This window comes from Talpa occidentalis, unplaced genomic scaffold (genome assembly GCF_014898055.3).
Source record: "Talpa occidentalis isolate TD23 unplaced genomic scaffold, MPIMG_talOcc4v2.1 talOcc4.10, whole genome shotgun sequence".
Lineage (NCBI taxonomy): Eukaryota > Metazoa > Chordata > Mammalia > Eulipotyphla > Talpidae > Talpa > Talpa occidentalis.
In genome coordinates, this window is record NW_023600993.1 from 72164867 (window position 1) to 72179800 (window position 14934).

The 14934-nt window shown below is 51.4% G+C and overlaps 1 protein-coding gene and 1 long non-coding RNA gene across 4 annotated transcripts in view; one reads left to right on the top strand and one right to left on the bottom strand.

The window, feature by feature from the left end:
• Nucleotides 1–14934, top strand: part of RRBP1 (ribosome binding protein 1) — a 64886-nt gene that overhangs the window by 34208 nt on the left and 15744 nt on the right. For all 3 annotated transcript variants that reach the window (XM_037494256.2, XM_037494265.2, XM_037494288.2), the window contains exons 3-7: nt 5429–5577; nt 6645–6767; nt 10906–11058; nt 11751–11869; nt 13814–13967. In XM_037494256.2, coding sequence (XP_037350153.1) covers nt 5429–5577; nt 6645–6767; nt 10906–11058; nt 11751–11869; nt 13814–13967 — 698 coding nt within the window. The remainder of the gene's footprint in view (nt 1–5428; nt 5578–6644; nt 6768–10905; nt 11059–11750; nt 11870–13813; nt 13968–14934) is intronic.
• Nucleotides 2727–5265, bottom strand: LOC119232312 (uncharacterized). The gene is made up of 3 exons (XR_005122045.2): nt 5209–5265; nt 4966–5060; nt 2727–2998 (listed from the first exon to the last, which is right to left on the bottom strand). It is a non-coding gene; the product is annotated as an uncharacterized LOC119232312 (long non-coding RNA).

A 14934-nucleotide genomic window follows, 5' to 3' on the forward strand; every position in this document is an offset into this window, starting at 1 on the left:
CATTATTTGGGCTTCACTGCTGGATACTTAAAACGCCAGATGCTATTATCTGTGGCAGTCAGCAGTCAAGTGCCAGCTGCGCCTCTAGGGTCTTGTTTCCCAGCCTGGGCAGTGCCAGTGCCAGGCTTCGTGCTTGAGCTGGGCTTGCAGTCGGCCACCTGCGTGCTGCCTGTGCTGCCTGCGCTGCAGGGCAGCCGAGTGGCCTCTGGTGTATCTGGCAGATCTTCATCTCTTCAAGGGGTTGCTTCCCCTGGCCTCAGTGACACCCTTTAGGGTCACTCACTGGGAAAATGTGGCTAGTGGGGAGGTCAGCAGTGATACTTGCCCAGGTTCCTCCTTTCTAGACAAGGGTGTGCCCACCAGTCTTTCAGATTAAGGGGAATGCCCTCTGGACTAGGGGTGGCTTTTCTCCAATCTGTAAATTATGTAGTGTGGGGCTTTGAGGCTCTGCAGGGGAAGCTCACATTGGGGGCTTGGGACCTTCAACTTGAGTTTCGCTCAGGTGATTGGGGATGTCAGGGCCTGGAAGTCTCTACGAGATTGGAGTCTGGTTTCCTGATGGGGGAACCATGCAGGGTATCGCCTGCCTGTATCTATATGTTTGAGACCTTTAGAACTAACTTACTTTTCTCAGGACATTCCCTGAGAAAATAAGAGTGTTTGCTATTGGCATTCTCCTCCAGCTATTAGGATCACACTGCCATGGCAGGGCCCACTGTCAGAGTCCCTGGGCTGACCCCTGGGCCTTCTGTCTTCCCACCTTAGTTTCCTAAATATTCATCTTGGGCTTCAACCTTGGCCTGTGACTCTTTCCTGATCTGCCTGCCTCCAGCCTTGTTTCCTGGATGTCCTGAAATAACTTCTCCTGAATGCAAACCTTGCTCCTTTCTAGTAGGCTCCTTGCCTGTGAGACAGAATCCAGATCCCTAGGGCCTGTGTAAACTTGGACCTGCTCCAGTCTCACTTCCCTCCTGACAAGTGAGGCTTTAGTGCCCATCCTTGCCGCTCCCCTTCCTGAGTCCCTCACTTTTCCCAGCCCTTGCCTTCTCCTTACCCAGTGGTGTTTGGTCCAGGTTTCTTCTTCAAAAGCTTTTCCCTGGAGTTGTGGCTGGAGTTGCTTCCACGGCACCAGACATATCTCAGGTTCCCTCTGTGTATGACTCTGCTGCGTGGCTGCCTTGTGTCTGGTCCTTCTACTTTTCTCTGGCACTTCCATTTCTAACTTACTTTTCCAGGCCCAGCAGTTTGCAGACTGCAGGGTATATAGTAGGTGCATGTCACTTAGACCTGTCAGCCCTGAGTAGAGCTATGGGCATCTGCAACAGTGGTGGTGTTGGTTTTTGCACTTACCTGTGGGCATATGTGATTGATTAGACCCCACCACCACTGAGAGACTTGGGAAGCCGTTCTTGAAGCTGTTGTGAGGCCCTCCCTGTTGGTTGAGTCAGCCAGGCGTGAGCAATGAGGAGTGTTCTAGTAACCAGGCACTGGAGGGGCTAATGCCAAAACAGCACTGTGTACAGAGCCTCATGAGTCCCCTGTGGTTGAGACCTGGTAGTTAGGCAGAGAGAATGTTGTTCCTGAAGGACTCCACAGTTGACAGTGAAAGTGACTCCTAGGTTTGTTTTGGCAGGACAAGTTTCATTTTCGGTGATTAAGCTTCCCAAACAGTTACAAAATGGAGCATACATAGTAGTTCTGTAATTTGAGGCTTTACGAACATTGTTCCAGCGTTGCATGCTTTTTGGCTGAGAGCCAGAGAGTAGAGGGCTCATCTCTTAACCAGAAACGCTGCTCTTTTAGCCTGATGGGTGAGGACAGTGGTGCGGGGCAGAGAGTCTGCCGGATATGCAGTGCTGTCCACAGAGAGGTATGTCTCGGGTGCCACCCTGCCTGACTTTTCATTCCTGTGGGAGCAGGAGAAAGACCACCTTGGGTGTCTCTTTAGGTGTTCTGTTCAGGGAGGGCTTGAGGTCTGGAGTTCTCCTGTGATTCGGGCCTTTACCCGGTGCCAGGCGAGTTCCAAGTGCTTTGCAGTTTAATCTTCGCAGCGAGGCTATGAGGGAGGATGATTATTATTCCCATTTCACAGATGAAACAAAGGCAAGTGAAACTGCTTGGCCAACAACATGTGGTGGAAAGGAGCTGAGCTGGGGTGCAAGTCCAGGCCACCTGGCTCCAGGGACCTTGTTCGTTCTGACCATAGTGCCTGTTACCTAAGCGTGGAATTAACCTACAGCCAGACCTGACACAAACAGGGTGTTCGTTCAGCCCCACAATCGTTTATTTATTTTTCATGATAGCTATCGGCCCTAAAGGTCAGGAGGTGGCACATCACACATCAAATTTTCCAGTTTTCCTTCACAGGCAGGTAGCTCCGAGGGTTCTAACCCAGATCCATGGGGATCCTGGAGGTAAAGGAACTTGCCTCAGGCCACCATGTTTAGGAGATGCTTCTGTGCAATGCCTGGCTCTGGGGATGTTTGCTAGACCCTCTACCAGACGGGAGTCTGGATTATTCCATATCAGTGAGTACTGGCCTGTTCTGCTGCCCCCCTCCTTGCTCTCCTGCTCTCTTGTTCCTTCCTGGGCCTCCCTGGTCTTTGCCTCACCACTGTGGGCAAAGCACTGACTATGGGAGCAAGCCCTGATCTTTGGAGTTTACTGCCTGTGGTCTTGATGAAATACAAAGTATAAAGTACAGACTGGTAGATTTGATGTTGAGTCTTTAACAAATTTATTTTCGTGCCTTAAGATTTCACAATACCCAGGATACTTTCTAGTCTTCGAGTATTTGCACATGTGTGTTGCACTGGCATGCAGTGAGCGCCCATTGACACGTGACTGCTGATGGTAAGGCTCCCAGGCAAGATGAGTTTAGCACTGCTGGTCTGGCAAGAGGATCTTGAAACCCAGAAGTAAATGCCCATCACGCAGAGATCTAGAAATTCTAGTTCCTAGTTCCAAGTGCTTTTCTTTTTTCTTTCAGTTTTACTTCCTGTGATTTGGGGAAAATAGAGACAGCACAGTTCTTATCTGACAATTTAATGGAAAACTATGAAGTTATGGCTCTTTAAAAGTAATTTAAAAGATGGTGTTTGAGCATGGAGACTCCATGGAGTTTGGTGGGGAGGGGCACGGTGTGGGACATGGTCAGAGTTAAGATTTGTTGTACATAGCTTTAGATTATTTCACTTGTTATTTCTTTGTGCACCAAAATATTTAATAAAATTTAATGCAGTTATATTCGGTAGTGATTATAAGGGTTGATTAGAATTATAGAATTATAGAATTATAATTATAATTATAGAATTATACTCTCACAGAATACTCTCAGAAGCATTTTGTGGCTAGAGCATCATGGGGTGTGACTTCTTTGGCCCTCCAGGAGGGACATACATTTGTCAGAACTCCCCAGGGAGCATCTGGCTGGGTTGATGAATTCCGTGACAAAGCCAGGCTGCCTTCTCCTACTGCTTCCCCTCCTGGGGCCACAGGGCCCACAAGGATAGTCTTCAGGAGAGACCAGAGTGTCACTCTAAGACCTCTGCAGCGTTGGGGCTGCCAGGTGTTCACATGAGGAGGACCATCCTATTCAATGGAAATACAGTGTGAGCCGTGTGTGCAACTTAAATTTAAAAAGTGCACGTTCAAAATGCAAACAAGAAACAAATGGAATTAATGTTATATTTTATTTAACCCAATTTATTGAAAATGCTATTATTCCAACATGCAATTAGTATAAAGATTTACAGATACTTTACAGTCCTTTTTTTTTTTTTTTGGTCATACTAAGTCTTCAAAACCTGGTGTGTTCTTCTACTTGTGCACACCTCAGTTCATACCAGCCCCATTTCAAGTGCCCAGGACAGCACGTGGCTGACGGCCAGTGTGTTGGACAGCACAGGAAGGGCCTTTTCTGTGTCAGGAAGGAAAGATGTCTGTGCAGAGATCAGCTTCTGAGAGGCTGTCCTGCCCAGTCCAGCTCTAGCGTGTGGACCTCCTTCCTACAAAACATTGGCAATAAATGTCTGTCTAGTTTGAGGGGGAAGAACAGGAAACCCCTAAACCAGATTGTTAATGACCTGGTTTTCTCCGGATCGTGATTTTTGTCTTTTATCTCAGCTGTGCTCAGACTTTTCTCTATTGTGCTTAAGTTTACCATCAAAATTATTTTATATATAGACACATATTTCAATAAAAAGAAAGCAGACTGAAGGGGCATGCGCTCCCTGCCTATCTCCCACCCAGTATCCTTGAGCCACTAGACCTTTCATGTCAGTGTGGTGGTTTCTGATTTGCTTCACTGAGGTAGGAGGTTCTCCTGTGAAGGTGCTTCTCTCAGTCAGTCGCCCACGCCAGCACTCCCCTTATTAAGGTATTGTGTGAATGCTTCTCTTGTGCTGAAAACATTGTGACTAGTGAGTGGAAATATTGTGACAAGTCAGAGAATTTAGAGTTGCTATGGGAACTTCCCCATTCATTGTCCTAAGTAAGGGGGCTTAGTCCGAGGTGCTGCTGCAGACCAGCCTATTGCCTTTGATTCAGCTCATTTTTGGCCCTGTCCCCTGAGAAACTTGAGGCAAGGCTCTGGCCAGTCAGGGTATCTCAGCTTACTTATTTTGCCTTTGGAGATGGTGGGATGAGAGTGAAACTTAGGGGGGTGGGGCATGGGAGGGTGTCAGGAGGTTTTCACAAGTGACACTTGATTGTTGGCAGATGGCTCTAATGTCCCAGGAAGTCGCTGTACTGGCAGGTGCAAGAACCCAGCCCAGCCTTCCTTCCCCTAAACCCTGTCCTAACCCCATCCTGGAAGAACAGGAAACAGGGTGTTTGAACCTGGATGCCCATGGGAAGCAGCCTCCTGCAATCAGAGACCATAGAAGAGCCGCCTTGGAAACAGGAGCCCATTTGCTTTCCATCCTTCTCCTATGCGGGTCGGGGAGGGGAGAACACTGAACTCACTTGTCAGTCAGCACCCTTGCGGCCACAGGGACAGGTCACAGGCAGGTGGAGATCCAAGCCAAGCTGTCAGGGCAAGAACTGAACCACATATATTGCTGGAAAAAGAGGGAAATTAAAAATGACCAATGGAAAAAGTATGCACTGCTTAATTCTGCTCATGTTGATGATTATTTTGATAACACAAAAGGAGAGACATCTCCCCCAACCCAGAAAACTAAGCCTTTATTTACTTCAGGACCTTACCCCTCAGCTGTCTTGGGTCATTTAGGGGGCAGGTGTGGGGCCAAGGTGTCATCCATGTCACAGTAAGTGCTCTGACAGAGCTCGAGGTAGCCTGGGCAGCTTGCCAAGGATCCCAGGCAGCTAGATAGAGCCCTTGGCTCTGACTGCATCTGCTGCTTCGGGGTGTTACAGGCTTGGCTGCTGGTGTTTTGAGTGGTGTTCCTACTCCTTCCCTGCGCAGGACTCCTGGACTCCGACAGCTCTCTCTGCCTCCCCTACCAGACCCTGGTCTCCACGGTGGGAAGCATGGTGTTCAACGAGGGTGAGGCCCTGCGGCTCATTGAGATCCTCTCGGACAAGGCTGGCGTCATTCAGGACACCTGGCACAAGGTGGGCTGCCCTATCCCCGCCACACTCAGTGGCCACTGTGTCTGGCCAAGGCAGTTTTGCCCTCCTGCCTTTCCTTCTTTGGCTGGTGAGTTGCAGTGGTTGCCTGGGCTGGAGCCCTGGCCTCTGCTGGGAACTGCCCACTGACTGCCACTCTTGGCCTGCCAAGCTGCACGTGTTTCAGAAAACAACCTCCATGCTGCCTTCTCTCCACTCACCTGCCCAGACTCAGACTGCATTAGTCTCGTGCCAATGCGTTGCTTCTGCCGCAGCTCACCTGCTCCTGAAACACAAAGGCCATCAAAGACCAGGACAGGGTTCTGTGCTGCAGGAACCTGGGAGTAGATCACAGGAGCTGGGGCCCTGCTGGTCTGTGGCCAGAGCTAAGAGTACAGGAAGGAACATGCAGGGAACCCTATAATGTATCTGCAGTGCCTTACTCTGATTTTCCTCCTGCTTTTTGCACCAATTCAGAGGCTGGCACCCACGTTTGTTTTGGAATAGTCAGTCATTTTGCTGGAGAATTTTGTGGTACCTTAATGATTAGAATGTTTGGGGATTCTGAGAGCTAGGCTGATGGCCCCTAAAGCCAGGAGAGCCTACTTCCCTCCTGCCCTCACTGAGGGTAATGTGAACTCCCTGCTTTGTGAAACCTGAGGGATTTTTATGGGTGTAGGTGATTGAAGAGGGTCAGGATGACCACTCCTTCGAGAAGAGAGATCCAGGCTCACCTCAGGCCACTTTTCCCAGGAAATACTTTTCCTGAGTGGCCTGCAACCTGCATAAATAGACTGAGGAAATGGACCTCATCCAGAAACAATGGCCAAGTACCTCTCAGGAGGGCAGGGAGAGGCCCTTGCTACCATTGACCAGCTTAGTATGAAACTCCACGCTTCTAGAGAGCTAAAGCTTTTGGCCACTATACACACCAGGCATGGAGTCTGCCCGGCAGAGTCGGTGGCCAAGAACTTGGTTGCTACTGTCACTGGTCAGGGTCTGATCACTCTGATGAAGGCAGCAGACCAATTGTGTACCCCCTCTGTTAATGCAGCTCTGTTGGGCATTTTTAGGCCACTCAGAAGGGAGACCCTGTGGCGATTCTGAAACGCCAGCTGGAAGAGAAGGAGAAACTACTGGCCACAGAGCAGGAAGACGCCGCTGTCGCCAAGAGCAAATTGAGGGAGCTCAATAAGGTATAACTGAGACATCGTCCTGTCCTGAGACCATGCTCCCCGACATGTACCTTGGGCAGGGGGATTGTAGCCAGTGCCATCCGGCATGTGGGTTCAGCTTGCTCGCTGCCACTGCTCGCTCTGGCTGCCTGAATGAAGACTCTGAGGCTCTGCTTGGATGTTAAGTGGGGGGTTAGGGTCCTTCATTATGAGGAGGATGGACCAGAATATCACTGAGTGGTCCCTTCATGATGGACTGTCTTTTTAGGGTACATGCCTAAAAAGGAGGATGAACTCATTGATTCTCAATTCCTGAGAATTGAAGCAGAAACCCCTGGGTAGGGGATTAGAGATGGAGGGACTAGAGATGGAGGGACATCACTTCTCTGATGTCAGTGGCACCTTCCTGCGGGAAGTACTCCTTGCTCCTACTATCATCTGATGGGCTAGCACTGGACATTTGTCCTCAGAGAATGGATGAACCTTTGGATGGTTGTTACTCTAGGTTCATGCTCAGCGCAAGAGAAGAGAAAAGCAGGTCCCCATGCCTTCCCAAGAGCTTAGTAGCCTTTTGTCCAGCGGGCCTTTGTCCTCTCTCAGGATGGGCCATACTTGGCCTTCACAAGCTGCATCCTGGGTTGAGCATTAGATGTGGCAGTGGCTAGAGCCACTCCCCTGCTCCTGGCTGCGCATGTGCTGTCTCTTTCTGTCTTGGCAGTAGTGTGACAGGGGCCGTGGGTGCTTACAATGTGGGAATGGACCAGCACCACAGTTCAGCTCCCCTCCCCCGAGCTCGCTGACAGCATAGCATTGCTCGGGAATCTGTTGTTTCAGGGAGTCATTCTTATGTAACTGCTTCCTGAGCAGAGAAGTCCCCGTGAACATCTGTCGACCCCCAAATGAAGCCCAAGGGAGAGGAAATGGGAGTCAGCATAGTCATGGTGGGGGTCAGGTGGCTGCCTGGCTAGTTCCCTGTGCCTGCCCCCTTGAATTTAGGATGGGCCGGGGGTGTGGTGAGTGAATAGGTACAAACTCAGACAGTGACAGGGCCTGTCTCTTCCCCACTTCAGGTCCTGCAACCAGTGTGGCCAGGGAGGCAGGTGCAGGAGAGGGAGTGCATCCTGTCAGAGGAGGCCCTTAGATGCTGCCCCTTATGCTGGGCACTTACTGCTCTTCCTCAGCGGTGGCCACATGAAGTGCTCTCCAAAACCATAGGCAGCGGACCCAGGATACCATCCCAGGTCCAGGAGCCATTCCAACCTCTCATTGCTGGAGGTTGTGAGTTACCCAGGGCCTGTCTGGCTTACCATATCCTCCCCCGTGAAGCCCAAGGAGATCCTCTTGGGCTCACTGAGTCCAGTTACCAGTGTGTTAGCTCCAGAGGCTTTTGGTCTTCAGACCTAAGTCTGAATCCCTCTACTCCACTTCACCCACTGACAAGCCATGCCCTTTATCCTCTGGCCTGCCTGCTATTTGTTAGCCTCAGCTGCCCTTCGCTGCTTGACTGGCTGGAAGTATTCTCCTTATCCTGGAAGACTCAGTTTGATCTTCCTCTCCTGGGAAATGTTCTGGAGCTCCCATTTTCCTGCCCAGCAAGGGGTTGTCATTGCAGTATACATCTGTATCTGTCACCTGCACCCTGGCCACATTTTGTCCCTGCCTAGCTGGTTATCTGTGAGCAGTGGCCACTGAGCCCCAAAACTGACTAAGAGGAAGTTTTTGATAACTTGTGCAGCTGCCTTCATTCCTCCCTGTGCTCCTGGAATCCCTGCCGCTGGGTCCCTGCAGGTGTCTCTCGAGAGTTTGAGTAGAGCTGGCACGTTGACTTTATTTCGAGTCTTGTCTCCTAGCCCGGCACTGTTGAGGAAGGTTATGTGAGAAACTAAATTATTGAGTTTGTGAAAGTTCCTCTAATTTAATCCCCACATGAGCAGGTGACATTGAGAGAATCTGCATTTTGTGCTCTAGTTCCCTCCACATGTTTGGGTTTTTTTTTTGTCCTTATAGTTTTATAGTAGCCAAAGAGGGTTTTGATGGATTTTCTTGGGGTCTTTGGCAGAGGCACAGACACAGGGAACATGTCGATCAGCTGCTGGATCTCAGCCTCAGACTGGGTTGGGTGAAAAGACCATTCCAGGCACCAGTTGCAGGAGTTGCTGGGCTGGGGCACCCTGAGAGCTCCATTTGGCCTCTTGAGAGTCTTCGTGCATGAGGAATTCAGACAGAACCTGGGGGCGTAGCCAGAAAGGTGCAGCCCTTGTGGGAAAACCATCTTTCCAGTTGTCTTCCCAGGCTCCAGGGCCCTATCTCCAAGGGGCTATGTCCTGAGGAGATTATTCTGGGAAATCAAGCTCTGACTCCTTGTGCTCAAGGAGTCCAAGACTTATCATATTCCTGAATACTGGATAAGCTGACCTTTCCTGCTTTTTAAGAGGCCCGGGGCCCAATGGAGGATTACCTCTCATCTCCTGGTTCTGGGACCCTTGTGGGCTCGCACAGCCTACATTAAGCCCCCTCCTGCTACATATAACAGTTACCCAGCTTTGGATGGCATATTTTACCTAAGGTTCAATGCACTGAACTTTAAAATGGGGATCATGGCCTTTGTCTTACTGAGAAAATTGAATGAGACACATGCTTATCTCCATGTAGACTATACTGTCAACCACCCCTCCCATTTCTGTAGCTGCTCAATGATGCCTTCCCCAGCGTGCCCTTCATGCTCCTGTGGCCTCACCCAGGCAGAGCCGGGAAGATGATTGCCTTTAAAAAGTAGGACCAGGGCCTCCCTGGTGGCGCAGCGGTTGAGCGCTGGGTTGCGAAGCTTCCCGCAGCCTCTGCAGCACTGGTTCGATCCCCGGCTGCTCCCCGGCCACCGGAGGAGGGTCCCACATGGCGCGCAGACCTCTCCTGCCACCCGCTGCTCCCCTCAGCAGTGTACTTCGGTCCTTCTGCCTGCTCTGCATCCTGCTCTGGCTCTGGTGAATTCTCTCACCCTCCCGCGCTTCTGACTGTACCCAGTGCTTGTATAAATAAATAAATAAATAAATAAATCTTTTTTTTTTTTTTTTTTAATAAATAAATAATAAAAAGTAGAGCCAGTGGGTCCCAGGTACCCAGACACATAGAGCAGCTCTGGTACCAAGTGGTCACCCCGATCACCCCAAGCCCTTCTTCTGGCTTCTGATTTGAATGGACGCTCTTACCCTTTCAGATGGGCCACCCTGATAGCCCTGGCTGGGGAAAGGTGAGGACTTCCCACTTATCTGTTCCAATGCCCAAGACAGGAACAGACAAGGCCTTGTATCCTGTGGGACACTGGCACTGTGGTTACCCCAGCGAGCTGGGCCAACATCAGGCAGCTTCCATTCTGGCTGGAGGCCCTCTGGGCATGGAACACTCACCCTAGCAGCCAGGTGACCTCCCCGTCCTCTCACTGTCACCTGTGCTTCCCCATGGCCTCCATCCATTGCCATTCCTCTGGGATAGCAGATCCCAGTGAGCACCTGTCCCTCTGCCAGTCCTGCCCACCCTGCACTCTGTCCCTGCCTGAGGCTCCAGGTCTCTAGGCCTGCATCACAGGTTCATCATGGGCATCCACTACTAACCAGGGCAGACCTTCTCTGGCCTGGACAGGGAAGACAGAGTGACTGCCCCCAAGAGCCAGACCCTCCAGAAGTGGGGCTGACCCCTGAGCTACAGTGAGTTGAGCAGCAGTCTGTGTCCCTACCCAGCCATCGAGGTTCGCTCTCTTGTTGGTCTGACACAGGCATTATGTAGAGGAGCATTCCTGGATGTCAGTGATGGAGCCAAGCTGGGTATTGTAACACCAGCAAGCTTAAACCATGTGCCTGGAGAGCGTGCTGTGTTCACGCAGCACATGCCTGTCTGCCACTCCACTGTGTCTAAGACCCCACATGGAGCCCTCCACCTGTTAGACTACAGTGTTTTCCAGGGGCCCCTCACTGTCCTGCTCGCACTCTGCTGCGGCTGGCTTGGGTAACCATACAATCTTGGCCAGTGAGAGGGCTCTCTGACTCTGCTTTTAGCTCCTCTCAGCCCCCAGTGATGCCCTGGGTTGTCCTGATCTTGTTCCCATCTGATAAGTCCCCATCCTTACCTGCCTAACCAGCCTCTCTTCACTCTGCCTTTTTGCCAGGAACTGGCAGCGGAAAAGGCCAAAGCAGCAGCTGGGGAGGCCAAGGTCAAAAAGCAGCTCGTGGCCCGGGAACAGGAGATCACCGCTGTGCAAGCGCGCATGCAGGCCAGCTACCGGGAGCATGTGAAGGAGGTGCAGCAGCTGCAGGGCAAGGTGAGAAGCGACTTTGGGTGCATGGGAGGGTTGGAGTAGTCCCCAGAGGGTAGTTGAGGATGCCCACAGGTAGGTGGGGGGCTGCAGGATTTGGTCTGTTCTGTAGGGTATCTGATCAGTTGGCATCAGGCAGCCTGTTGTATGTGCTTAATGTAAAATACTTTTTTTAAAAACAGCCTTGTTCCAACTGACCAGCCCTGTGGCCTTGCCTAGATGTCCCTGTGACCCTGGAGACACTCAGTGTGGATTTCCAGGCCTGCACTAGTCAGAGCCCTCTGCTTGATCTAGAACCTGCAGTCTGTGTGGTGGGCTGTGCTGCAGGAGCTCGGGCACAGGAAGCAAAGCTTCCTTGGGATGGAGCCTTCGGCCTGTGGCATATGCTTTGTCTCAGAACAGTCCTCCCAGGGACCTGCAGGCGGGGTGTACAGAGTATATCTGGGACTCTGGGCTGGACGCGCAGCCGTCCAGCGCCAGTAAAAACCTGAGGCAGGAGAGAGAGAAGAGGCATAGGGTGGCAGGTCACCTTGGGTTCTAAGCCCCCCTACTGGAGCTGTGCAGTTTTCAGGGGTCCTCCCCAACATGTGGAGAAGGCGGAGGCCTTGGGAGTTTTGTCTGCAGATTGTGTCCTCACTCACCGGAAATTGGCTCTTTGTACAGCTAAGCAACTCTAATGCCCGTCAATGACTTTGCAGATCCGGACTCTTCAGGAGCAGCTGGAGAATGGCCCTAACACACAGCTGGCTCGTCTACAGCAGGAGAACACCATCCTGAGGGATGCCTTGAACCAGGCCACAAGCCAGGTGGAAAGCAAGTAAGTTTTACGCTCTGGTAGGACCCTGTGACGGCGCGTCCTTGGGTGTCTGGAGCTGGGGGCGGGTCCCTGAGCTTCTTGAGAGGCTGCAGTGGGCGCAGTCTATTTTCCTGCTGGATCTGGGGCAGGTGTGTCAGCCTTCACAGGCCCACGTGTACATACAGAGATGACTGAGCTTCCTCACCCTCCCCGTTAGGGCACTTTCCTCATCTGCCATCTGGGCGGCTGAGCTGCCGTCACAGGTCTTCTCACATGGTCAAGGCCCCAGGGAGAGTAGAGGGAGTGATGTCTTCTGTGTTGGCAGGGAGATTTTACTTCTGAGTTCTGCCTGTCTGTGTTGCCTCTCAGTGGCTGAAGTGCTAGAAAGTCCACCGTGAATGGGCTGACCTGATTCCCTGGTTTGAGCATCAGTCTCAGCAGGCAGCCCCATTGCATTTTCTTCTGACTTACATTTCTTTGGCTTCTGTTGGCCTGGAGCATCCTGAAGGTGCATTCCAGAGGACGTTGTTCTGGGGTTCTGTGTTATTACCAAGAAGAAAACTGACTAAGGGCAGAGAGCACCACTACCCCAAGTCCTTTAGCTGGAAGTCAGGTGGGGAGAATGTCAACCCAGGAGCTGGACCTTTGAAGAAAATCTGTGCCTGAAAGTCGGCTTTTGCTGGCACATAGTGAGATCCAAAGGCCGCTATTCCCAGGCCTGTGCCTTCTGTCTGGAGGTCTCTAGAGTGTATATGCACATCTTCATCTCTCTCTCACTGGTTGGTAGGTTAGAGGCTTGTGGCTGCATTTTTTTCAGCAGCCACAAGCAGAAGGCAAACACAGGTATGGAACACTCTGGCTCCCTCCCTCATAAAATCCGCCTTGGCCTCCACCACGGGAAGGCATGAAAGACTGGAGACTTCTCACCTGGAGGTAGCAGTCAGTCTCTGTGGAAGCTCCGCTCTTATGAGGTGGATGCTCCCAGGCCACTCCCAAAACTCCAAATCAGCCCCAAGGGCCCACACCCGCCCCTGACCTCAGTTCTCCAACCCAGGGTGCTGTAGTCTAGCTTCTTTATTATACTCTTCGGTCCTGAATCTTGGCCTCATAAGGTGTGTGAGCTGATGACCCACGGAGGGCTTTTGACCTCCCTGGTATAGATGAGGAACCCAAGTCCAAAGAGGTGAGAACCCGCCCACCCCCAGTCAGCGGAGCAGAGCTGGTCTTGGCCAGGTCTCCCGTCTGGCCTGATACTCCCCCAGGTCATCTGTCCCCTTGGTCTTGTCTGGTACTGCCCCTTGGCTGGACAGTCAGTCCTGCCTTGAAGTATGTTTTATGCATCCTGATTAAGCTCCACATGTTGGATAAAGCAGGTTTTGACCATCCTCTCCCTGCCAACCAGTCTTCCCTAACTCCCTGCTTCTGAGGCCAAGCTTCTGAAGTGCAATGTGGAGGGGCACTTTGTAAAGTGCCTCAGCCTTATTCTTCAGGCAACCCCCTGTTCTGGGTCTAGTTAGCTAGCCATGGACTCAGAAAGGCAGTCTCTGGCCTTGCAGAAGGGTCAAAGCAAATCAGCCCACATCCCAGAGCTTGTGTGGACACAGATCAACAATGAGAAGATGAGTATCTTGCTTTTTCTCTCTCTGAATTTGCAGCCATTTCTGAGAGGGCCTTCTCTGTCTGGGGCTTCTCTGTCTCTCCTACACATTTTGCTCTTTGCTCTCTGGCCCATGTCCCTTGCCAATAAAACAGTGTTTTCGACAAAACACTCATCAAATTCCACATGACCGCTAAAGCAAGAGGGCTTTGGTAATGATGATGAGATTTGGGTAACTATTGAAAGAGCAGGCACCTAGAGGGAAGGCTTAGACTGCTGGTCCCATCTCCTGGGCTAGCTGGGTGCCTGAGAGAACTGATCAGCACCCTCTTCTGTCTGCCAATGGGGTGCTGGTAACTGTCTTGCAGGCAGAATGCGGAGCTGGCCAAGCTCCGGCAGGAGCTCAGCAAGGTCAGCAAGGAGCTGGTGGAGAAGTCAGAGTCTGCCCGGCAGGAGGAACAGCAGCGGAAGACTCTGGAGGCCAAGGCATCTGCCTTTGAGAAGCAGGTCCTACAGCTGCAGGTGAGTGGGTGATCGCCACCTCAAGGCCCGCTTACCCTGCCTTCAAGCCTATCTGCGTAGCAGGGACAGGCTGGGGCTCACCTAGCCACCCTGGGTCATCCCTTCCCAGCCATGACCGTGGTGCACACAGGACTGGGGCTGACACCCTCAGCCTTGGTCTTGTTAATAGCAGTGATAGCCAGGTGGCATCGCATGGGCATTTTCCATGTGCTGAGCATTGTTCTAAGTGATTTATAAGTACTCAGCTAGTTCTCATTGTAACCCTATGAGGTATGTATGTTAGCATCTGTAATGTACCCAGAAGGGAATTTGGGGCACAGAGCATTGAATTGAATATCCCACATTCACAGGAAGATTTGAGCCCCTAGGTCTAACTCCAGAGCTGGGTCTGTCCTCCCACACTTGCCACCACCTATTGTAGCACAACTCCAGCTGTAGCCAACCAAGTGGAGGCAGCCTCCAGCCTCCAGGCCAGGTGTGGGGTTCTTCCTTCTCAGCCTCTAGATGTGGCTCAGGAGGATACCTCTAGATGTGGCTTCAGAAGGAAGAAGATTGTCCCTAAGTAGGAAAAGTAGGAAACCTGAAGATCTGAAGGGCTTAGGACTTTGAGCCCTTTTCCTGTTCAGCTGTTGGGACCATCTAGATGTTTTGAGTATATACAAGGGCCTGAAAGAAAACAGGGAAGATTAAAACAGTTTAGATTGTTTGGGTGGAGTTGAGATGGATAAGCTGCTGTTTACCATTCATTGTTCATGTAAGCCACCTACCGAGACCAGTGAGATCAGAACCACCACGTTGCCCTGGCTATGCTTATATTTTAAAGACTGCATAGTTCTGATCCTCCCCTCTAGTACCCAGGTTGTCACCATCACATGTGCTATTTTAAGGACTAGCTCAAGACCAAGGCCTGAGCCTGGCTCTTACCACTAAGCCCCAGACCTCAAACATCTCCTGTTCTCTCAGACAC